At 44.5% G+C, this 24023-nt stretch overlaps 2 protein-coding genes across 2 annotated transcripts; both read left to right on the top strand.

The window, feature by feature from the left end:
• On the top strand, positions 1-14286 carry bysl (bystin-like). The gene is made up of 7 exons (XM_060910639.1): positions 1-584; positions 2944-3085; positions 8007-8145; positions 8422-8555; positions 8886-9046; positions 11901-12003; positions 13460-14286. The coding sequence occupies exons 1-7, from the start codon at positions 308-310 to the stop codon at positions 13809-13811; spliced, it is 1308 nt and encodes a 435-aa protein (XP_060766622.1). The 5' UTR covers positions 1-307; the 3' UTR covers positions 13812-14286.
• A 521-nt stretch (positions 14287-14807) lies between these two features.
• ccnd3 (cyclin D3) lies at positions 14808-20813 on the top strand. Its single transcript, XM_060910638.1, has 5 exons — positions 14808-15112; positions 15858-16073; positions 18298-18457; positions 19995-20137; positions 20617-20813. Exons 1-5 carry the CDS (start codon positions 14885-14887, stop codon positions 20776-20778), a joined length of 909 nt encoding a protein of 302 aa, XP_060766621.1. The 5' UTR covers positions 14808-14884; the 3' UTR covers positions 20779-20813.
• The last annotated feature ends 3210 nt before the right edge of the window (positions 20814-24023 follow it).

Raw genomic sequence — 24023 nt, 5'->3', positions numbered from 1 at the left:
TCCGGTTTACTCCACATCTTGGACAAAAAGGGAATTTAATTAAACGATGTTGTGAGTATCTCTGTGGGATTCAGACAACACTTGAAGCCACGAACTCAGTGCAGTTTATAATTATGAGGCCTAAAATGGTAAGAAATTTGACCGGAAGGTAAACAGGAACAGCACGCGCGGGTGAGGCCATCTGCGCATGTGCGTTCGCCATTTGCTCTGAGGTGAAAACCCACGTGTTTGTGTTGAGAGGGTGACATTAACAGGAAAAGTATTCCGCGTTGGGCTTGGTGTGTTTTGGGAGCATTTTGAAGCGGAGATGCCGAAGCTGAAGCGGAGTAAAGCGGAGCGGGTCCGGGGCCCGGGGCCTCTGGCGGATCAGATCCTGCAGGGAGACACAGCTCTCCGCGCCACACACACACACAAGAAGCGCAGAGAGGAAGCTCAGGAGGTGGAGGAGGAGTATGTGGATGAGAAACTGTCCCGCAGAATCCTCCAGCAGGCCCGCATTCAGCAGGAGGAGCTGCAGGGGGAGCATGGCCTGAGGCCCCAGGTGGACAAGAAGAAGAACAAGAAACAGCCTTTTGCACTGCTGGGTCAGTCTCTCTCTCTCTCTCTCTCTCTCTCTCTCTCTCACACCACACGGGGTTTAATGTCAAAATAGTTGTTTCTGTCAGGAGAAATGTGTTTGTGTAACATTTCTGGAAGGAGTCTCCAGTGTCAGTGCTGTGTAACAGTCAGAGCTGAAGCTGGAACTTTTAAAGTGCATATCACGGGTAAATTCAGGAGCAAGATCAATGTATTTCTATTTTATATTAAACTTTGGTCAAATATCTGTCACATTTTTCATTTTGTGCAATTTTTTTACCTTGCGCAATACCAGAAAAATTCAGTTGAAATCAAGCCATTTGAGGCGAATTGTTCTGCCTCTGAAAAAACCTGCCGTTTGGATTTCCCAAGAAACATTGATTTTCGTGACGTCACGTGCGGGACTCCTCCCTCTGAATCCTACGTCAGCACTGGTTTGTTTATGAGAAAACGACCTGGTGGTTTTCTGCAAATTTCTTTAATGTTATCACGTAATTATTAAAATGGTTAACAGATGTATCGCAGGAGGGTGTAGCAACACCAATCATGATGGGATTAGTACTCATCGTTTCCCAAAAGACCGGACAATGAGAGAGAAATGGGAGCGCTTGGTGCGAGGCACCCGGAAAAACTGGCTACAGACTACAGCATTATTTGCGGTGCTCACTTCACAAGGCCCGATGACTCTGAGAACTATTTGCAGTGGGAAATGGGCTTTGCGAGGCAACCTGATCTGAAAAAAGATGCAGTTTCATCTGTCAGAATGCCCAAAGCAACACCATCTCCGTTTGTGTCAGCGTCACCAAAGGAGCCAGCTGTGTTCGTCTCCTCTGACAGAAGGTGAAGTGCCGCATCCACTGAGGCCCTCGAAGCCGAGGACCAAGCAGAGCCGAGAAAAAGACCAAGAAAATTGGCAATTCACAAGTTGACTGTTGCCAGGGTAAGAAATAATTCTGACATCTCATTATATTCTTCATCCAAAGGTGAAGTAACGTTGCGCTCAGGTGACAATTCCATATTTCAATGCAAACTACTGAACATCATGGACGATGCCAGTCACCCTCTGCACACCATCATCAGCAACCAGAGGAGCCTGTTCAGTGACAGAATGCTGCTTCCCAAGTGCAGGACGAACAGACTCAAAAACTCCTTTGTCCCTCACACCATCCGACTGTACAACTCCTCTCTGGGGGGAGGAGGGGGAACAGGAGGACAGAGGACGGGAAGGAGCAGTAGCCTAGCCTGACAATAAGCAATACCGGACAATGTGCAATATAATGTGCAATATCTCTCCTGTTGGACCTTTTTTTCCCTTTCTTTCCTTCCTCTTCCCCATATCTTATTCTTATTCTTTTTTATATTTCTCATCTCATCTCATTATCTGTAGCCGCTTTATCCTGTTCTACAGGGTCGCAGGCAAGCTGGATCCTATCCCAGCTGACTACGGGCGAAAGGCGGGGTTCACCCTGGACAAGTCGCCAGGTCATCACAGGGCTGACACATAGACACAGACAACCATTCACACTCACATTCACACCTACGCTCAATTTAGAGTCACCAGTTAACCTAACCTGCATGTCTTTGGACTGTGGGGGAAACCGGAGCACCCGGAGGAAACCCACGCGGACACGGGGAGAACATGCAAACTCCACACAGAAAGGCCCTCGCCGGCCACGGGGCTCGAACCCAGGACCTTCTTGCTGTGAGGCGACAGCGCTAACCACTACACCACCGTGCTGCCCCTTTTTTATATTTGTATATGTAAATACCTAATTTTAATTTATCTAGAAGTTTTTCTCTGTTTATCCTGTAATGATGCTACTGGAATTTTAATTTCCCTGAGGGAACCCGCCCAAAGGGATCAATACAGTTCTATCTAATTTAATCTAAATCGCTAGCTGCTAAACTTGGTCTACACAGGCTGTGCACTGAAACCGTGCAAAGCTCGCGCAGCCTGCTGGCGCTTCCGCAGGTGACGTCACGAATCTGGCTCCAGACTCCCCCGGGATTTTTCCCGACACGTTTTATTTAATTTTTTTCTGCTGTAGACAGATGGCCTTGTGCAAAATTACCCTTCTGGATGAGCGTGTAAAGGGACAGACTTTCATATAAAAAAACCCACGAAATTGGTCCAGCATATGCACTTTAAGTGTTGTGCCATCTTCATGTCAGAAGAGTTTACACATCTTTGTGGTTTCTCAGTAACATGTAATAAGCTGCGATTTTTGTTTTATTAACTTCAAGAATGTTAAGAAGGAAGGAATGACTGTTTAGAACTGCTATAACACGGCAGCGATTTATACACTGCTCAATAAATTCAAAAAATTCTGATGTTTGCAGTTAATGTGAGCGTTTGTGTGTCAGCAGGTCCGAGCAGTCAGGACCCCGAGTCGGATGAGGAATGGCCCGCTCTCGGAGCAGAGCAGGGAGAAGGTGGTACGGAGGTGGAGGTTGATTTGGAGGATGAGAAGGCCATCAACATGTTCATGAACAAGAACCCACCTGTCAGGTAAACGCTCGGCTCTGAGGAGTGCAGCAGGTCGGGGATTATGGAGAAGGAGACGTGATCAGTTAAGCTGGCTTTACAGTGCATGGTTTTCATCCTGATTTTGCTCCCACAGTCAGACATCGTAACAGAATTCTTTGGTCATGAGGTGAGATCAGCGGTCATAGAACGTAAAACGCAGTGCGCGCTGGCGGCCACTTTAATGTCCCTGCGACTGAAGATGATCAATGATGTCGTTCAGTCAGTGTGAGAAATTCCTGATTAAAGTCTCAGAATGTGAGTGATGCTGTGACGCTTCTCTAAAATACATCAACAGAAGGACCGCAAATTCACCGGACAGGTACAGATCTGGCAGCGGTGACGGAGAAACGTAAATGAAGCATCCTATTGCCTCAAGCTCATTGATTTCTGGATGATTGATGATGTAAACAGGATGTAGTAATTCTCTTTAATCGCAGGTCTGTTGCTAGAGGAATTTTATCATATAATCTGACATGAGGAACGCATGCTATCACAGTCTGTTATGAGAGCTACAATGTGATGAGTCGTTTTCTTCGTCTTCTGGCTGCTCCCGATTAGGGGTCGCCACAGCGGATCTTTCGTCTCCATTGCTCCCTGTCTTCAGCATCCTTCTCTACCGCACCTGCCACTTTCATGTCCTCTCTCACCACATCCATGTATCTCCTCTTTGGCCTTCCTCGTTTTCGTTTGCCTGGCAGTTCCATCCTCAACATTCTCCTTCCCACATGCTCTGCATCTCTTCTCAGGATGTGCCCAGACCATCTCAGTCTCATCTCTCTTAGCTTCATTCCCAAGCTCTCCACATGTGCTGTCCCTCTGATGTGCTCGTTCCTTATCCTGTCCAACCTCGTCACTCCCATCGCAAACCTTAACATCCTCAACTCCGCCACCTCCAACTTTGCCTCCTGTCTCTTCGTTAAGGGTACGGTCTCCAATCCATACATCACAGCTGGTCTCACTACTGTCTTATACATCTTACCTTTCACTTTTGCTGGGACTTTCCGATCACAAATGACTCCCGAAATCCTTCTCCACCTGCTCCACCCTGCCTGCGCTCTCTTTCTCACCTCACTATCGCAGCCCCCATTTTCCTGCACAGTTGACCCCAGGGACTTGAATTCACCAACTTTCTTTATGTCTGCTCCTTGCATCTTCACTACACTCTCATCCCCATTCTCATTGATGCACATGTACTCTGTTTTGCTACGGCTCACCTTCATTCTTCTTCATTCCAATGCATCCCTCCATCTCTCCAAACCCAACTCAACCTCCTTTCTACTTTCACCACATATCACAATATCATCCGCAAACATCATGTTCCATGGTGACTCTTGCCTCACTTCGTCTGTCAAGCTATCCATCACTATGGCAAACAAAAAAGGACTCAAAGCAGATCCTTGATGGAGTCCCACCTTCACCTTGAACCATTCAGTCGTTCCAACTGCACACCTCACTGCTGTTTCACTGTTCTCATACATGTCCTGCACCACTCTAATATACTTCTCATTCACTCCACTCTTTCTCATACAATACCATAACTCATCTCTCGGCACTCTATCGTATGCCTTCTCTAGGTCTACAAACACACAATGTAGAGGGCTACCGCATGACGTCACCGTGCCACGAGATTTTGTTAGGTGCCATATTGGAAGACCAAGTACATGCACTCACAATATAAAACAAAGTACGAGCGAGAGTAAAGTGACACGATGGTTGATAATTCTGGTTATGTGAGTACATTACCAGCTGCAGAAAGGGCACGGTATGTGGAGAAACTGGCTGTGATTGATGGGTTTGACCCATATGATAAGACTCGGGGCAAGGGAGAATGGAAACATAAGGAGGACCGGACACCAATTCTGCCGTCTGTTTGCTACCCAGACATTGTAAACTATTTGTTGTTTACACCCAGTGCCTACGGTACACTCAGTGTTCAAACTATGCCGATATTTTCGGGGGGGGGGGTCCCCTTTTTTCCCTTGGTGGGGGGTGCTTGCGCTTGTCTCAGAGCGCGGATCTCCAAACACATGAGAAGCCTCTCTTACGCACATATCACGCGGACTCCACACACGCATCGCGTCTGAAGTCATAACTCATCAGGGGAAATCGTGTCCGCATTGGCATGTTCAAAAAAACAACCTCGCGTCAACAATGATACCACACGCAAGAAAAAAAAAGTCAGGCTACTCAACAACCAACCTGGCAGCAGCAGTCGTTGTCATATCGGTTTATCTTTGATGTAAACACAACACTTTGGATATGCAAATGCTTCCCGTTACACACGATTGCTATGTCAATAAACATCATTTTGCCAATATTTTAGAGACCCCCAACATTTCCCAAATCATGTTTTCAAGGGATCTCGTGTCTGTTTCAGGGGATCTCGGATCCCCCGAGTACCCCGTAGTTCGAACACTGCCTACACTGCTGATGACTTGAAAGCCTCCAAAGGGCTACAGGCTTACAGTTATGTTGTTAGCGGCTTGGTTCGTGATATTACAGCTGTTATTAAGAATAACCTACACATAGTTATGGCCAAGGTAATCTTGTTGATATTTATCTTTTAATAATATATCTTTTCAGTTGAAAAATTAATACTTTTTGCTACTATTAAGGTATCCATAATTTAGGTTAATTTATCCAAATTATACATATGTATTTATGATCTATGCCTACACAACAACTATGCTTTATTTATATAATAGGAGGGAGAGCAAGCCCCAAACCATCCTAAAATTATTATTATTATTATTATTATTATTAAATTGTAGAAGTCTGGGAGGCTTGCTCCTCATACAGTTATCAACTTGGGGCCAATTTAGCATGTTTTAAATCTGAATTTCTTGCGTTTGCTTACCTCAAAGTGTCCGCAGATCATGCACAGACTTATCCATTATATCCACAGTTTTTTGCCAAGTCTCACACAGGTTTCTTTCAAGTCTACTGTTGGGCCAATAAATCATAAATAAAACAGCTCAGATTTGTTTGTTTAAGTCGTTTGCCACTCCACTTTATTCTCGTGGGTTCACATACCGCTGCCGTTATTTCCCCCTAATCACGAGTTTGTTGGTCTTCCAAAATGGCGCAGGGTCTGTTTACTTCCGGTTTCGGGTGACGTCAGTGAAAGGGGTCTATAGACCCTTTTCAGGCACGTGACCTTCGTAAACGCGACCGCCATTTTGGACATGTAGTGGACTTTGGCTCGAATCAGTTTGAATGCGAGGAAGGCGACAAACGAAAAACATAAAAAGGAGCGAGATGCAGAAAACACCTTCACTATCCAGCAACGTAGGGCATTTACAGGGCGAGCAGAGGGAGAGGGATTTGCAAAAATTGAGGTTAGCAGGCTTAGAGAACGACGTTTACCTGCTTCCACCAGGATTGTTCACTGACGTACGGAAGTACACGAAGCCCTCGTCTTTACCTGACTTCGGCCCACATGATCTGTATACCTATGTCGTTAAAAACCCATCGCCATACACATACACGCCAACGTCCGAGGTTCCGGAGCGCGCTCCGGCTTGCTCCCGGAGTGCTCCGGCCGAGGTTCCGGAGTGCGCTCCGGCTTGCTCCCCCTCAAATTAAGCAGCGCGCTCCGGCTTGCTCCCCCTCAAATTAAGCAGCGCGCTCTGGCTTGCTCCGGAGCAAGCCGGAGCGCGCTGCTTAATTTGAGGGGAACCTCGGCCGGAGTGCGCTCCAGAACCTCGGCCGGAGCACTCCGGGAGCAAGCCGGAGCGCGCTCCGGAACCTCGGACATTGGCTCCGGCAGCTATTTATACTGGATCCGGTGTAAATAGCTGCCGGATCATAATTACAGTAAACTAGTAAATCCAGTAAAGGAAAAACTTGAGACTGAAAGGTTTTAACAGTCATCCAAATGACTGAACGTAAACGTTGCTACAGTAACATACCAGCTACTTGCTGACATTAGCTAGTCAACAATAGCTACTACAGAAGAACAAAGAGGTTACAATGGGTTATTTTAACCTATTTGGTTACACACTCGCCACCACAGAATGTTAACAGCAATGTAATGCCTTTTCTGGCTAATTTTATTCGTCTTACCTCCAACAAAGTGGTCACTACACAAGCGTTGGTATGCCGAGGGCTGCCAATCTTTCCTGTTAATGGTCGCTATCCATCTTCTCCGTCGGGATCCGATAAAATGATAACCCTTGCCTTGTTTGTTGATGGTTACTACATCCAGGTGCACAACAATATAGTGGCATGATGGAAGTCTTGCTGAAAGTAAAAACTTTCTTTGCTGCTGTTCCTCAATATTGGCTGTGGTAAACTACTGGTAGTACATGTCCAAAATGGCGGCTGCGTTTGTCGTGACGTCACGTGAAAAGGGTCCATAGCTTTCTCTGGCCTTCCCTGTACTTCTCCATTAACATTCTTAAAGCAAAAATTGCATCTGACGTGCTCTTCCTTGGCATAAACCCGTACTGCTGTTCACAGATTGCTACCTCTCTTCTCAATCTCGCCTCCAATACCCTTTCCCATAGCTTCATGGTGTTGCTCATCAATTTTATTCCTCTGTAATTACTGCAGCTCTGTACATCTCCCTTATTCTTGTATATGGGACTAGCACACTCTTTCTCCATTCATTAGGCATTTTCTCATTCTCTAGGATCTTATTAAACAATCTCGTTAGGAACTCCACAGCCGTCTCACCCAAACATCTCCAAGCCTCAATCGGGATACAGTGTGATGAGTAATAATCTTAAAAAGAGTCCCGAAAGCAGCGTTCTGCAGGGGGTCACCCATTCTGTGGGTCACCATGATGAAGTCTGAAAACATCATCCTTAGCCTGAAACAGAGAAAAATAACCCTGACTAACCACATCCACGACTCTGACAGCTTTATAACGTTATTTTTTCCCCCCCTGTGTGTGAGACAGGCGTACTTTAGCTGACATTATCATGGAAAAGATCACGGAGAAGCAGACAGAGGTGGGCACGGTGATGTCGGAGGTTTCAGGGCGACCTATGCCTCAGCTCGACCCCCGGGTTATCGAGGTGTACAGAGGAGTAAGTAAGGTGAGGGCACGCCCACATCGACGCACACCTGTATCAAAGAGCTTCACGAAAAGATGGGATAAATGGCTGTAGTGATATTCTCCGTGATTTTAGTGACCTCATGAGTGAAACTCATATGTATGCAAAAGTTTTATGCAAATGAGTTGATTTCTTCTGTTAAAGCATGATTGGCTGCAGTAGTACAGTGTCTATTTCTCCGTCACTCACTGAGGAATCATTTTACTCAAGTGTGGTGGAATCATGGGGTTCTGTGGTGACCGTGTGCTTCTTCATCAGGTTCTGTGCAAGTACCGCAGTGGGAAACTGCCCAAAGCGTTTAAGATCATCCCGGCACTGTCCAACTGGGAGCAGGTCCTCTACCTCACCGAGCCCGAGACATGGAGTGCAGCGGCGATGTATCAGGCCACACGGTGCGACACCCACATACTTTCATGTCTGTGACTACTACTGCTTTAATTATTTATTTATTATGTCTAAACACATGTATGCAGCCATGGGAAGCTATGGCCTCATGGTTAGAGATACAGATATGGCATACAAATACAGCTTTGGGACCAAAAGGTCACTGGTTCAATTCCCTGCTCTTGCAGGAATGGCTGAAGTGCCCTTGAGCAAGGCACCTAACCCCGAACTGCTCCCCAGGCTGCTCTGGGTGTGTTGTACGTCACTCTGGATAAGAGTGTCTGCTAAACGCCATTAATGCAATGTACCATTAATGAATGTAACGTCATGTAATGCAGGATTTTTGCGTCGAACCTGAAGGAGCGAATGGCTCAGCGCTTCTATAACCTTGTGCTGCTGCCGCGGATCAGAGATGACATTGCTGAGTACAAGAGGCTGAACTTCCACCTGTACAGTGCTCTAAAAAAAGCTCTGTTTAAACCCGGGGCCTGGTTTAAAGGTCAGTGTGGGTTTGGTTTATTCCCGGGTTCTGGTTTCAGGCACAGGAAATGTTCCAGCTCAGCTTCTCTCTCCTTTTCACAGAGGAACAGGATTGAATGATGTGCAGGATATGACCACTGAATTAGTAACACGACTAAAAATATGACCGCATGGGGAAAATAAGAGGATAAAATCTTCTCTTTAAATATTACAGTGACGGGTTACCGTTTAAATCTAAGTGTAGAGAAGCACAGTGACATTACAGCAAAACATTCAGAATTTAAACTGTTTTATGCCGTATAACTGCTTTATGAATGCTGTAATTATTATTATTATTATTATTATTATTATCATTATTATCTTTAACCAGTACAATAATATCCAGTGGCGGCTCCTGAATTTTTTTTCAGGGGGGCAATTTTCCCCCGTTATGTCTACACGGACCATAAATGTCCACAGGACTGAAGTAAATTGACCTGGGTAGCAAGTCAATAGTCAACCAAACCCAGAAAAACACCACGGTGACTGGAGCCCTCAGTTTCGTCTTTGCCTCGTAGAGCTAACTCGAACACTCCACAAAATCTCACGCGTTGGGTGAGCCGGTTTAATATGTGCCTGTTCTTGCTCACCTCATCGTTGTGGCGGTGAACTGCTAGCCTGTAGCCCTCATCCGGTTGTGTAGCGATGTTCACTCTCCCAAAAGCCGAAAATTTCAGGCAGCTGCCCATGTGAATCTTTGATGACTCATGTTTTTTTATTTTCTCCGACAAGTGATGCATGTCCGAAACTCCAGTGACCGTCGAAGCAGTGTTGTCCGTGGAGCCCCTCCAGGGTGGGAAAGTAAGCAGGGGGAGCAGAAAACCGCTGAGGCGTCCTCGCAGCCAGCTCGCCAGGATTTGCGCTGGGACCATGTTGAAGTAAAACCTCGAGTATATGATTCCCCCCCTTGTCGAAATTTGTTTTATGTTTAGATTTGGTCGAGGGGGGTCCAGCTTGTTTTGTTGCCAATTTAGCTCAATTTGATCACTGACTAAATGGAACTTCTTTTAAGGACCGCACTGAACTGCTTTCCACATCCATAGACATATAAACAGAGACGCCACATTGAGCTGGTGGCCCCGTTGCTGGGATACGTCAGAGTGTCCGCCATGTTGGATGTGGCAAATCTTCCCCGTAAACCAATGCAAGTAAATGGACTGAACTTCATAAAGCCCCTTTCTACAATAATATTTAACTCGATGCCTTTTATTCACCCATTAAGACACACATGTATATATTTGGGAAACAAACAGGCATCAAAACAACACATATAACTTTTAATGTGATGGTTATAAATAGTGTGCGAAATCCCCTGTACACTGCAAACTAGCGACAGATACGCGATAGATAGCTCAGGTAAGCTAATCAGTCAGCATACCGTAGCAAGCTACCAAAACCTGAGGCCACAATGACCAACCTACAAGACTGAATATGATAAATGATGGAAATAGTGAATGAAAATAAAAATGTACTGTTTTATTTATTGAGTCACCACACAGACCTGCTCTCATTGAATAAAGTGAGCTGAATGAGCGCCAAACTGAGTTCGGCCAGGTCCTAACGTCATACCAAAACAAAATACATCACTGATTCCTTCACATTCAGAAAGGTTAAAAACATTCATCATACGTTCAAAAACGTTCATCATAGTGTGGCACTGTATTATCTATTTCTCACTGCTTATAACTCTACACCCCCCCGGTGGAGATGAGCTGGGAAACTGAAGACTGAAGGAACAGTATTGAAAAGTATTTTTCCAGTCTCACCTGTGAAAGGTAATCCCATGTGATCTCGTTTGGACGGTAAACCTGTTGGTACAGTTAAACGCAGCACACGAATGAGGCATCTTTATTCTCGGCTACTGTCTAGACGCTATACCAGAGACGGCTGAAGAATCTCCACTTTGCCCCATCCAATATGGCGGCGAGGATGACGTATGAGTCTACGCAGAATGCGGCGTCTATGTTTATATGTCTATGTCCGCATCCATCTCACCTCAGAAACTGAGCGGATTGAACGCAACTTTGCCGCGCTTCGCAGTGACGTAAGCATGTTAGGGCACGCCCCCCCGGAACCCATAGAGATTGCATTGAAGTGTCAGTCAGGAGAAAAAAAAATATTAACATGGGACTCTATCAGTGAACTCTTGGGCGATTTTCAGCGTGACTGAAATCGCCCCAAAAGGGGCGGTACTCTAGAAGCAAGACCACCCTGATTGGACAATGATACCCAGAGACAGATTAAAACGGCCTCGAGCAGCACTGGTGAAAGTTTGTTTTAAAAAAAGAAAAAAAAAACTTTTTTTCGTTTTGGCAGTGCGTCGCCCAATCGCCCTTATGCACCAGCCACCCTTGATAATATCTCAAGACTTGGACCAACCTTGTGTCTTTATTTTCCTCTGATTGTCCATCACAAACTGTATAAATGTATTAGAGCACTAGGGGGCAGTGTTGTCATCAACTTCTAGTCTGTACTGTTGCTATTTGGAGGAAAAAAAACAAAAAGGGCAGAAAAGGTTTTGTAATAAACTCCAGTCCTTGTGTGTGTGCTGGTCCTGACTGTGACCCCTGAGACAGATGAGGTGTGTTAGGAGCAGGAGTAAAACGACAGTGCGGGTTCACAGTTTAATACGCGGGTCATCAGTTTCACTCTCGCACATCACGAGGCCAGTGCAGTCTGATGATGTTTCAAACTAAACCTGATGATAAACTGCTGAGTGGAATCAGGTGACTTTGAGTGGGAAAAAGTAACCTGTGGTCCTCCAGGAGAGGAATAAACACCTGATCTAACAGTGTTAATGATCTAATCAGCAGTGATTAATTTCCCTTCTGCAGGAATCCTGATCCCGCTGTGTGAGTCGGGAACCTGCACTCTGAGGGAGGCCATCATCATCGGCAGCATCCTCACCAAGTGCTCGATCCCTGTACTGCACTCCAGGTAACTAACACATGCGCACACACACGCACTCTCTCTCTCTCTCTCTCTCTCTCTCTCTCTCCACCTGCAGATCTCAGCTGCTAGGCTACAAGCAGACGAAAACTTGGATGTTTATTTCTTTTTGCCTCACACAGTTTCTTTTCTTGAAATATTATGTGATGTTTGCTCTCTCCTGCAAGTCCTTTAAAGCTGTAGACTTGATGAAATGAATCTAATGAATGTGATGTCGGCCCTGTTGAATGTGCACATCCCATTTGCTAAAATCTGTCAAATAACTTGGGCGGCACAGTGGTGTAGTGGTTAGCACTGTCACCTCATAGCAAAAAGGTCCTGGGTTTAAGCCCAGTGGCTAACCGGGGCCTTTCTGTGTGGAGTTTGCATGTTCTCCCCGTGTATGCATGGGTTTCCTCCAGGTGCTCCGGTTTCCCCCACAGTCCAATGACGTGGGTAGGTTAATGTGGGGTGCCCTTGAGCAAGGCCCCTAACCCCCAACTGCTCCCCAGGTGCTGTAGCATAGCTGCCTGCTGCTCTGTATGCGCGTGCATGTGTGTGTTCACTGCTTCAGGTGGGTTCAATGCAGAGGACGAATTTCACTGTGCTTGAGTGTGCATGTGACAAAGAAAGTCGTCTTCTTCTTAAATAACACATCTCAGTCATATGATTTTATCCTAATCTCTGATCTGGGTTTAGTATTTGAAGTATATTTATTTGTTAGTCAGCATCTTGGTCTTAAATCAACTTTTGCTTCATCTCATCTGGGATGATTATGATTTCTAGTATGTTGTTTTATTTGTTTACTTGCATCTTGCTGTTTTAAGACTAAAACATTGGCCATTATTAGGCAGGACAGAGGCACCACTCTTTAAGACTTCTCCAAAATAGAGATCCTTAAGTTCGGCACTTTTTGTCGCAAGCGTATTGCGATTTTTGGACACAGGTTTCCCCCTCTCAGGTAGCTGCGTGTGCATTATCTGTGACCAGTGGATGATTTGGGGAGGGGGATGCAAGTCACGTGGAAATCGCGTGACTATTTCCCAGGTGGGGATTGGCTTAGCCTTTGGAGGTGATTGCTTTGTTATTGCAAACACATGCACACGCAGTGATATCTCTGCAACAAGTCAGCGACTGGTGATTTTTTTTTTTTTTTTTGGTCACAGAATATCAAGCATGTTTGATACCTGCAATCTGTCGCAAGCAACAAAAATTGGTGTCGCTAATATCCTCACACGAAGCAATTTTTCGCTTGCGTCAAAAAGTTGTACGACCAAGCGACGGAAAATCGCGCATGTGCACCAGGCTTTAGAAGTATCTAGTGGCCTTTATGCCTTAAATGCTTACTACCTAGTTATCCTCTGTGCTTGGTGGAATACTAAGTGAGAGTAGTAATATAAATATTGTAGGACATCACATTCCTGAGTGTCATATTTTCTAAGTATCTACTTGTCTTTTTCTGCAGCGCCGCCATGCTGAAACTGGCTGAAATGGAGTACAATGGCGCAAACAGCATCTTTCTTCGGCTGCTGCTGGATAAGAAGTATGCACTGCCATTCCGTGTGCTGGACGCACTGGTCGCTCACTTCCTGTCGTTCCGAACAGAACAGCGTGTTCTTCCTGTGCTGTGGCATCAGAGTCTGCTCACACTGGTGCAGCGCTACAAGGCCGACCTCGCCTCTGAACAGAAGGGGGCGCTGCTGGAGCTGCTGAAGGTCCAAGCACACGTGCAGATATCAGCTGAAATCAGGCGTGAGCTTCAGAATGCAGAGGCACGAGATCAGGAAGATGCCACATCTACCATGGCAATGGACTGAAAAACCCCGGACTCTCCAATTAGGGCTTTAAATATTCACTGTTCTCACCCTGCGGGAGAGTTTAAAGGTTCACTGAGCACAAATTCCCGTGACTGCTGGGTAACATATTAATAAACCTAGTTATTACAGTGTAATGTCAGGGGAAGATAAAAGACTGATGGAAAACGAGAAGTCATGTCGTTCAGAAGAAATGTGTCGGTTTCTGCATACAGTTGAGATATTGCTTAGCGCACCTTTAATTCTCTTATCATCTCTTTATCATCCAACCAAATGTAAAAGAAACACTTTCTTCAGTGAGAGTGTTTAGTCACCAGATAATGTGGCAGTGCTTTTATTAACCGGATGGCTAATCTCTAAAACACACACACACGGCCTGCATGGACCGTACTGAAGCCAGAGAACACACACTTCATCTGTAACTCTGAAATTTGTAATAAATTAAGGACTATAAAAAATGTCTTTCTTTATATGTAAATACTGAAGAACTCCAGTGAATTCTGAATCATTTAATGGATAAAATGTCACTTAAACCCACTCAGACTGTTCAGAGAGCGACCTGCTGCTGTGACCGGAGTGTGAAAGGGTTTGATCAGGCTGAGGCTGAGTGAATTGGGTTAATTCTCTCTTCATTAATGATTATTTGTGAATAAAATCCACTTCCGGTCCTGACTGTGTTCGGATGTGAAGGAGAGTCGCGTGCGGAGCTCAACAGAACTTTCTTTGGCGCGAGACCAGACGCTCGGCCGCTCGCGCCTCTCAGCGGGAAGACTGGGCGCCATTTTGAATCCCCCCGCGGGCAGGAGGCCGCTGCGGCGCCAGCGCGTTCACTGAATAAGAGCTTCATTAGAAGGTGTTTGCTGGCGGCTCAGCTGGCTGGCGGTGGCTGGGCGTCGTGTGATAAGTGGTTGGAGTCGCTCTGAATCCTGTTCGCTCAAGATTTCGCTTTAAAGCAGCGCTGCTAGCACGAGTTAGCCTTCTGACTGAAACGCAGCCGGTTAATTCATGATAAAGGTCTCGAATCCGAGCGGCCATTTAGACTAAAACGGTCATTGTTATTTGTGCTTAGTTGTCGAATGGAGTTGGTTTGTCATGAAAATGCTGAGTTTTGGGCCAGTGGAGAGTGCTCCGAGCGCAGGCCGGTTCGCGCCGGCTGTGACCCGGTTCTGACCACAGACACAAGGGTTTGGAGAAACCTGATGAGTTTAGAGAAAAAACACACGATTTCAGAGTCTTATTTCGGCACCATACAGAAAGATGTGAAGCCGTATATGAGAAGAATTGTAACTGTTTGGATGTTGCAGGTAAGGTTCATTATTATTAAATACCAGGCTTCACTGCAAACCTGTCACTTAGAGTTCGATTCTTTGAGCCGACTCTTAGGTGAGCGTTAAGACCCGACCCGACCCGGACAGCACTATATCACCCCTTCTTTACCCCTTTTTACGTGCAAACCATAACTCTTGCCCTTCAGGTTAACCAAGATCCTTTAATGTTCATTTATTTTCAACAACTGAGCTGTTAGTGTGAACGGTGAGCCGTGTGTTCGATTCTCAACATGATCCGTCTGCATACTGCATAAGGTCCCATGCAAATTAAGAGTATTTTGCTTTTGTTTAAAAATTAGAACGAGAATGAAGCAATTTCAGCCACAATAATAACAATCACTGGTGAAAATATCTCAAACATTATCCGGTTTGGGGGAAAAGGCAATCTGGGAACCGAAAGGGGAGTCGATTCTTATTCGTGATCGAATGCAAGCGATTCGATTCACTCATAAAAAGAGTCTGAATTCCCATCACTGCTGCTGACGTTTCTGCTTCAAGGTCACATCAAAGTGAAAGCTAGTTCGCATTTATACTGAATCAGTTGTGTGTCATCTCGTGTCTGTAAAGGTGTTTACTCGTCCGGAACGTGTCACGCAAAGGCCATACGACAGTTGTTGGAGTTGAAGATCTGAAGTTGTTCTCATGGGTGGAAAAAAACAATTGCTCATGATTAGACCTCTGACTCAGTCTGATACCAGACTTCCTGTTTTGGGGTCTCCAGGTGTGTGAGGAGCAGAGGTGCGAGGAGGAGGTGTTTCCATTGGCAGTTCAGTACCTGGACAGGTACATGGCTCACTATGTCGTGGATACATCCAGTCTGCAACTGCTCGGTACTGTCTGCATGCTCCTAGCCTCCAAGCTCAGAGAGGCGGTTCCTCTGAGCGCCACAAAGCTCTGCATCTACACGGACAATGCCGTCTCCCTTACACAGCTACTGGTAATTTTAATAAAGAGCTGGTTATTGTACCATCAGTTTGATTGGTTTATGAAAAGTAAGCATTTTGCCAATATTTGCACATCTGATGCATTTAGAGATAATACTGACTCGCCAGGATTGAATGAAGAGTGCAAAGAGGACCCCCCCACCCCCGCTCTTTATCTGTATACACTGGCTCAAATAAACAGGGATGACCATCAAATTGAGATGCCTCATCCACACTGTGGGAATCAGCTAAATATTCAGGAATACTTAGGACATAGACTTCTTTACAAATTCTGCATGACTTCTCCTTTTGTAAACATCAGAAACCCCCATGTGATAATCCTCTGAAATGTTGCAAGAGTTGACTTGGTGCTTGAAGAGAACAGTGTAAACGTGAGTGACAGAGCAGAGTACAGTTTCTTTACAGTTATTAAGGTAAACACAGACAGGTGACTCTCTCAGGATTCTTTCCATGTTGTCAGACATTTATAATTACCTCCGCCAAGGAGGTTATGTTTTCGGTAGCGTTGGTTTGTTTGTTGGTTGGTTGGTTTGTCTGTTAGCAGCATTACAGGAAAAGTAATGAACGGATTGCTCTGAACTTTTTTCCAGAGGTGTGACTGGGCACAAGTAACAATCCATTAAATTTTGGCGGTGATCCGGATCACCTTCTGGATCCCGGATTTTTTTAAAGGATTCTTGGCAGAGGTCTGCGCTCTCCGAGTGCTTTTCTAGTTACATTATGAGTCTGTCAGTGGCAAGGAAGTGGTTTAGTGTGACAAGGATGTTTGCCGTGTAGGACTGCATGGTATAACAACAACAACAACAAGTTAAATTTATATCGTGCCTTTCACCAACCCAAGGATGCTTATAGAGTAATGGCACTACAGAAAGAGGACTCCACAGAAATTTCAGCGGAGGAAGAGTTAGGGTTAGAGAAACAGTTGTAAACAGAGATTAATTTATCATGCGAAAAACTGAAGGAAAGCATCGCATAGTACTGCAGAACCACCCAGTCCAGTAACAGATGGCTGAGTAATCTTGTTAATCATCGAAAAAAGTTATCTAGACCTGCTGGTGGTATTACTGATAGCAGAGGACAGGTGAGATGTATAAACAGCATTTAAGGCCGTTTTGTATTTGTGAATGTGATCAGATTAAGCTTGTGATTGGACAACAAGACCAGTTCTTTTGTAAAGCCCGTCCAGATGCTGACCTGCTGCATGTATTATCCCAAAGGGGGAGGAACGAGAAGAAGGCACAAGCTGAACCTTCTGAGGAGCAAGCATACTTATAACTGAAGAGACAGAAGAGTAGTACAGTGAGAATCTCAAGGGGAGGAGAAGTCAAGTACTGAGGAGGGAGAGGACATTTGGATCAACAGAGTTGAGATTTTGATAGATTTAGTTTTATCTTGTCAATGTATGCTAACTGGTGAGGAAAAACAAATTTGAATGATAGTAATCAGAGATGATGGACAGAGAGACAGAGACATCAGGTCCAGAGGGACATACGAGATCAAGGGTATGACCATGATTGGGGAAGTCAGCATGCTGCCTCATGTTAAAACATTAAAAAAGAGCTTTAAATCCCCTTGCAGTAGCAGAATCAGTATCAACGTGGACACTGAAATCACCTAATAACAGTCCAGAAGAGTTAGTGCGACTAATTAATGTGAGCAACTCAGTCAGATCAGACAAAAAGCTAGGGAGTAGTTTATTTGGACGATAGATGAGAACAACAATTAGAGGTTTGGGGCCAGTAGTTTTCAGTGCCAGGTATTCAAAAGACAGGACCCTGTGGAGCATAATGGTCACAATTTTCAGATTATTCCTGTATACAACAGCCAGGCCACCCCCTCTACTCGTGACACGGGGTTGGGCAAAAAAAAAAATTATAGCTGGAGTGAGTGAGCAGATTACATTGTGTGTTGCCATTTTGTGGTTGCCACTTATAGCGTTCTAACTCCATACTGGCCCAATTTCAATCATTTTTGTACCAAGTAAATATTTGGACCCAAAGAGATAGAAAAATGGGGCCCATGTTAAAAAATCCCAGAGTTTACATTAAACTATGCTGATTGGGTTTTGTTTTCTCCTGCTCACAACTATTATACAGAAATCGTTTTTAATTTTATTCATTTTCACAGTAATTTAGTTTATCATCCACAGCTACTGGGTTGTGTATAGTATTCTTAAATGTGTGTTCTAATACCGTGTGTGTGTGTGTGTGTGTGTAGCAATGGGAGATAGTGGTCGTGTCTCGGCTGGACTGGGATTTGGCCTCAGTACTGCCCTCCGATCTCCTGGAGCCACTTCTGCAGGGTCTTCCCATAATTCCTCATGGCCTCTCAGCCCTGCGCAGGCACACACACTCATACATCGCTCTAGCTGCTACAGGTAAACACACACACACACACACCCCTGGGTTGAGCTTGTGGTGTAGGATAAAGCCTGTGTGTGTGAGAAAGAGAAAGAGATAGCCCAGGCTAGGTGTGATGTGAAGCCCCTGTCCCCCAGATACCCTGACTCATCCAGTAAAACAGGTAGCCCGAGGCAACCACAGACATATTAATGGCTTTTGCAAGCCATTCTTTTGGGCTCGTCACTTCCTGGCAGAGAGCAATAGCTGTATGAATGGACAGGGACACATCTTTCTGAGAGACACCTGTCTGCTGGAGTGTGTGTATCCCTCCCTGGCCTGCAGCATAGACAGAGGGTCAGTGGGGTCACAGTGGAGGTGTGTGTGTGTTTCTATTGTGCTCTTTTGAGCAGAACTTACGTTAATAAACAGGTTCCTCAGTTTTATACGTCACGACTGAATTCTATTGTGGATTATTTAGCAGTAGATTCTGGTCAGAGCAGCTTTAATTAAAAAACAAACGTGTTGATGAGAAAGTGTAACAGCTGCAGCCTCTGAAATGATGTAATTGATGGCAGATTTAAAGGAACAGGTTGGTCCAACATAAACACAATCTCCTTTTACCCCAAAGATAATGAGTCACACTTTTGCTGTACAAAATGTGCTGTTTTCATGCTTTTATTGGAGGTTTGTTACAGTTATTCACCATATTTCACATTTAAAAAATGAATATCAAAGCTGATGGAGGAAAATAGGATACAGAAAATAATTAGAGCATGTTTGCAGTCACAGGCTGATGCAAAGTTAAGTTTTATTTTGCACTAAAGCTACAAAGGTAATGTAGTGAAAACAGTCATGAAAGTTTTAGAATAGAATGTCAAAAGTCAACTAAAATGATCCAAATCAAATATATCTGAATCACAGCTCCAGGGTTGCTGGTTCGGTCCTGAGTTTGGGTTACCATCCATGTCCGTTTCCTCTGGGTTATTCTGTTTCCTCTCATCTGCTGGTTGGGGGATTGGCTATGCTAAGCCCCTTTCACCTATGAAATCTGTTCATGTTTGAAGTAAAAACAACACAGAATAGAGAACAAATTGTCATTCCCAGCCAGTCTTCCATAACAGAAAATTACAGAGTTTGTGTATTCCTACCTGATTGTATTTAATGGAATGCTACCGAGCGCCGACTGTGTGAGACCAGATATGACATAGAATTAACTAGTTAGCAACACTTTGACCTGTTCAGCATGGGTGGCCCTACCAGGAGTACAAGACACTAGAGCCCAGCAGACATAGCTCTAGTGGTCGTTTGGGCACGCAAGCTGCCGCACTGCGAATAAAGTGGTGATCATGATTGAGACAGAAATCTGTCTTCCCTACAGCGTATATTTGATCATTTATTCCGTTTGTTGCATTGCTTCGGGACGAATGGTACCACCAGCTGTTTGAACTGTACCTGTATGTTATCAGTGTATTTTCATTACAGAATCACCCTTAGCTGTGTGTCTGCTTCTGTTTTACACACTACTACAGCAAACAGTAAACCTACAGTTATTTCTCTGCGTGTGTATTTTAGAGTTCACATTTTCAACATATCAGCCCTCCATTATCGCCTGTAGCTGTGCGGCTGCTGCAATTCAGCGTCTGAACCTGCTGGACGGCGCGCTGTCCCGCGACACGCTCCTGCAGTTCATGGCTAACGTCTTAGACACTGACCTGGTGAGACTTTAATTTTGGTGACTGAAACGTGTTACCACATGAAGGAGTCCAGATCCAATGAACAAGGCTCTAATTGTATCTTTAATCTAACACGACGTGGATAATAAGGAATCCGAGCCTGACCTGTTGTGTGTCTTCTCATCTTCTGTGTTGTTTGCACTGCGCTCTCGTTTGTGTTTTCCCACACAATATGCAAACAGGTTGGGTGGAGTGGCCCAGTCTAACCATCTGTCAACACGGACATGCTGCCTGTTCAGAGGCAGTATCATCAACAGGGAAGAGCTGTGTTTGCTGTGGTTGTTATAGACATGACTGTAAATATCAGTAAAGGAATGTTGTGATGTCTGACAGGTGCAAGTCACTTTGGGGTCATTTCACACAGTCCATAGTGTGAAGTGTGAATAAGTTCCCATGTCAGACAAGGTGTAGATTATTTTTCTCCCCCCCCCCCCCCCCCCCCCACTTCCTGTTTCTCTTAGGTGTCTCTCTGTAATTGTTATGCCGCCTTGGAGGAGACCCTGAAGCTCACTCTGCCCCCAAACACACCCCTGTGCAGGTCTGGTTCATCTCTTCCTGAGGTCAGCAACACACCTGTTAAGATCCAGGAAGCCAAACTGTCCCCTCTGAGTTTTACAGAATAGGCCCAGATGTCTCATTAGCTCCTGTTCATTAGAATTACTATTTTAATTCATGTATTTAATTTAGGCACACATGTTGAATTAATGCACAGTTATGTTGACTAAATTGTAGCTTTTGTTTCATGTTACCTGTTTGTATTTTCAGTTTTATCAAAATATTTTTAAAAATTCCCTGAGCTCATCTTTTAAGTTGTAATAAAATGTTGAATTAATTTCTAATTATAATATACTACAAACTGAATCGAAGATCTTAGGATTGAAGCATACTAAATATTCCAACTTTAATTAAAGCTGCTAGCAGCCTTGATGGGCCCTCGCACGTGTGGTTCCGCAACCCAGGACATTCCACCACCCAACAAAACAGTCACATGTCATATACTCATCAAATGTTCACAGGTGATGTGCATGTTGCAAATGCCATGACTGCTTGACGGATGAGAGATAGACAGACAAAGACTGTGTGTGTGTTTCTGTGGTGTGAAAATGTACATTTATATATTTACAAAACTATACATCTGTCTCCTCCTTATCTCTATCTCACGCTGTAATATTACGTCATCTTAGCTTTCCTGTGTCTGCAGTGTGTGTGTGTGTACATGCAGAATTTTCATATGTCTGCAACAAAATGCACAATGATGGCAGGTCACTAATATATAGATTTAGGCACTGCCTAAAAGTGGAGCTCTCATCTGTTTCTGGGTTGTAGAATTTTATTATATCCTAGACAGTCCCTTTTGTTTTATTTCTTTACTGGCTAGCACTGGCCACTAGGCGGTGTGTATGACTGGTAATTACTAACACTGGCCACTAGGCGGTGTGTATGAGTGGTAATTACTAACACTGGCCACTAGGCGGTGTGTATGACTGGTAATTACTAACACTGGCCACTAGGCGGTGTGTATGAGTGGTAATTACTAACACTGGCCACTAGGCGGTGTGTATGACTGGTGTATGAGTGGTAATTACTAACACTGGCCACTGGGCGGTGTGTATGAGTGGTAATTACTAACACTGGCCACTAGGCGGTGTGTATGAGTGGTAATTACTAACACTGGCCACTAGGCGGTGTATGAGTGGTAATTACTAACACTGGCTATTAGGCGGTGTGTATGACTGGTAATTACTAACACTGGCCACTGGGCGGTGTGTATGAGTGGTAATTACTAACACTGGCCACTAGGCGGTGTGTATGACTGGTAATTACTAACACTGGCCACTGGGCGGTGTGTATGAGTGGTAATTACTAACACTGGCCACTAGGCGGTGTGTATGAGTGGTAATTACTAACACTGGCCACTGGGCGGTGTGTATGAGTGGTAATTACTAACACTGGCCACTAGGCGGTGTATGAGTGGTAATTACTAACTGGCTATTAGGCGGTGTGTATGACTGGTAATTACTAACACTGGCCACTAGGCGGTGTGTATGACTGGTAATTACTAACACTGGCCACTGGGCGGTGTGTATGACTGGTAATTACTAACACTGGCCACTAGGCGGTGTGTATGACTGGTAATTACTAACACTGGCCACTGGGCGGTGTGTATGACTGGTAATTACTAACACTGGCCACTGGGCGGTGTGTATGAGTGGTAATTACTAACACTGGCCACTAGGCGGTGTGTATGACTGGTGGGACACGTACACAGACAAACCACAAAAAATCGACTCAATGGGTTTACCATTTTTTCTTAGGTATGGTGCTCCGCTATTATTGTGTGTGCATGTGTGTGTGTCTGTTTGTCAGAGGGAGAGAGAAAGTGTGTGTGTGTGTGTGTGTGTGTGAAAGAAAGAGTGTGCTCATAGATGATGTGTGTGCATACTTGAGTGTGTGTATGCATAAATATGCATATGACTGTGTGTGTATGAGTGTGCACAGATTTGTATATGTTATATCATCAGACTCATGATATCCAATAATTTTGTTAAGTTTCAGATCAATCCATCAATGAATTGAAAATTTTTTGCTCATTTCCTGCTTGGCCAGATGGTGGCGCTGTGCTAGACATCTGAATTACAAATGTGAATATAATCACAATCATAATACACAATATTTTGTAAAGTGTCAGATCAATCAGTTAAGGCATTGCCAATTTCTGGCACATTTCCTGCTTGGCCAGGTGGTGGCGCTATAACAGGCAGGCCCATTGGGCGTCAGGTTATCATAATAATAATAATAATAATAATATCTATTGAAGTAAGAAGTGTCCGACCATACAGTCAGTGCACTGTGGCTTTCTGACACGTTTCCTGTTTATGTGGCAAGATATTAAATCATAAGGCCATTTCAACATATTACAAGATATCAAAAATCCCCTTGCAATTTAATATCAGCGACATCTTGGCATCACGTATAACAAATTTCACATGAATCTCATGAACCGTCCAGGAGGAGCATGTTAAAATTCATCATGTGTCAAAACACACATATTCAAAACCCTGTTCTTTCCTTGGCCAGTTGGTGGCGCTATACCAGACAGGCCCATAACGGCTAAAGAGAATCAGAATCATATTACAAGATATCAAGTTCAACATTCAGCAATACCTTGGTATATGTTATAATATTTCAACATATTACAACATACCAAAAATCCCTTAGCAATTCAGCTTCAGCAATATCTTGGCATCATGTTTGCCAAGTTTGACATGAATCTGATGAGCCGTCTAGGAGGAGCACGTTACGAGTACGACCATGTGTAATTTCACTCCAAATGGCCTTATGACATCATCACTCCAAAGTTCTACCCATTCATTTCAATGGGAAATGGAAAAAGGGGCGCTATGAAGTCCCTGGGCCACAAGTCTGTGGCTGAGTAGCGATGACAATGACTGACGTGTGTATCAAATTTCATGAGTTTTCGTGCATGGGAAATGCCTCAAATAAGGCCAAATGCGGCAGAAAAATAAGAAGAATCCTTCGAAAAACAATAGGGTCTCGCATCGAACGGTGCTCGGGCCCTAATTAGAAGGGTCAGTCATTTGGAATTGCATGTGTAAGCTGGACCTGCACTAAATGCTCAAAAAAAAAAAAAAAACTCTCCATTGTTTTCCTTCTCAGAATAAATCAATCAGCACACAAGCACAATTAACTAAACTGCTGCTTTTCGGTTTGAGAGTTCATAAAGCTTTTAGTTCACTAAGCTGCACCTCTTGATATAACGTGTTGTTTGTTTTAAATGTTAAGCTGTGTTTGTTGTCCGTGTGAAACTGCATGCACAGCGCAGTTCTTTCACATTTTATTTGTTTTT

This window comes from Neoarius graeffei, chromosome 26 (assembly GCF_027579695.1).
Source record: "Neoarius graeffei isolate fNeoGra1 chromosome 26, fNeoGra1.pri, whole genome shotgun sequence".
NCBI classification, from domain to species: domain Eukaryota; kingdom Metazoa; phylum Chordata; class Actinopteri; order Siluriformes; family Ariidae; genus Neoarius; species Neoarius graeffei.
Note: the sequence above shows the minus strand (reverse complement) of the source record. Positions and strands in the feature narration are given on the sequence as shown.

Excerpts from the sequence above, each read along its gene's own strand:
- bysl (XM_060910639.1), top strand. The coding sequence starts at position 308 with ATGCCGAAGCTGAAGCGGAGTAAAGCGGAGCGGGTCCGGGGCCCGGGG. Across the intron at positions 8,556-8,885 it reads GCGATGTATCAGGCCACACG|GATTTTTGCGTCGAACCTGA; the intron begins GTGCGACACCCA and ends CATGTAATGCAG. Across the intron at positions 9,047-11,900 it reads ACCCGGGGCCTGGTTTAAAG|GAATCCTGATCCCGCTGTGT; the intron begins GTCAGTGTGGGT and ends TCCCTTCTGCAG.
- ccnd3 (XM_060910638.1), top strand. The coding sequence starts at position 14,885 with ATGGAGTTGGTTTGTCATGAAAATGCTGAGTTTTGGGCCAGTGGAGAG. Across the intron at positions 15,113-15,857 it reads TAACTGTTTGGATGTTGCAG|GTGTGTGAGGAGCAGAGGTG; the intron begins GTAAGGTTCATT and ends TGGGGTCTCCAG. Across the intron at positions 18,458-19,994 it reads CATCGCTCTAGCTGCTACAG|AGTTCACATTTTCAACATAT; the intron begins GTAAACACACAC and ends TGTGTATTTTAG.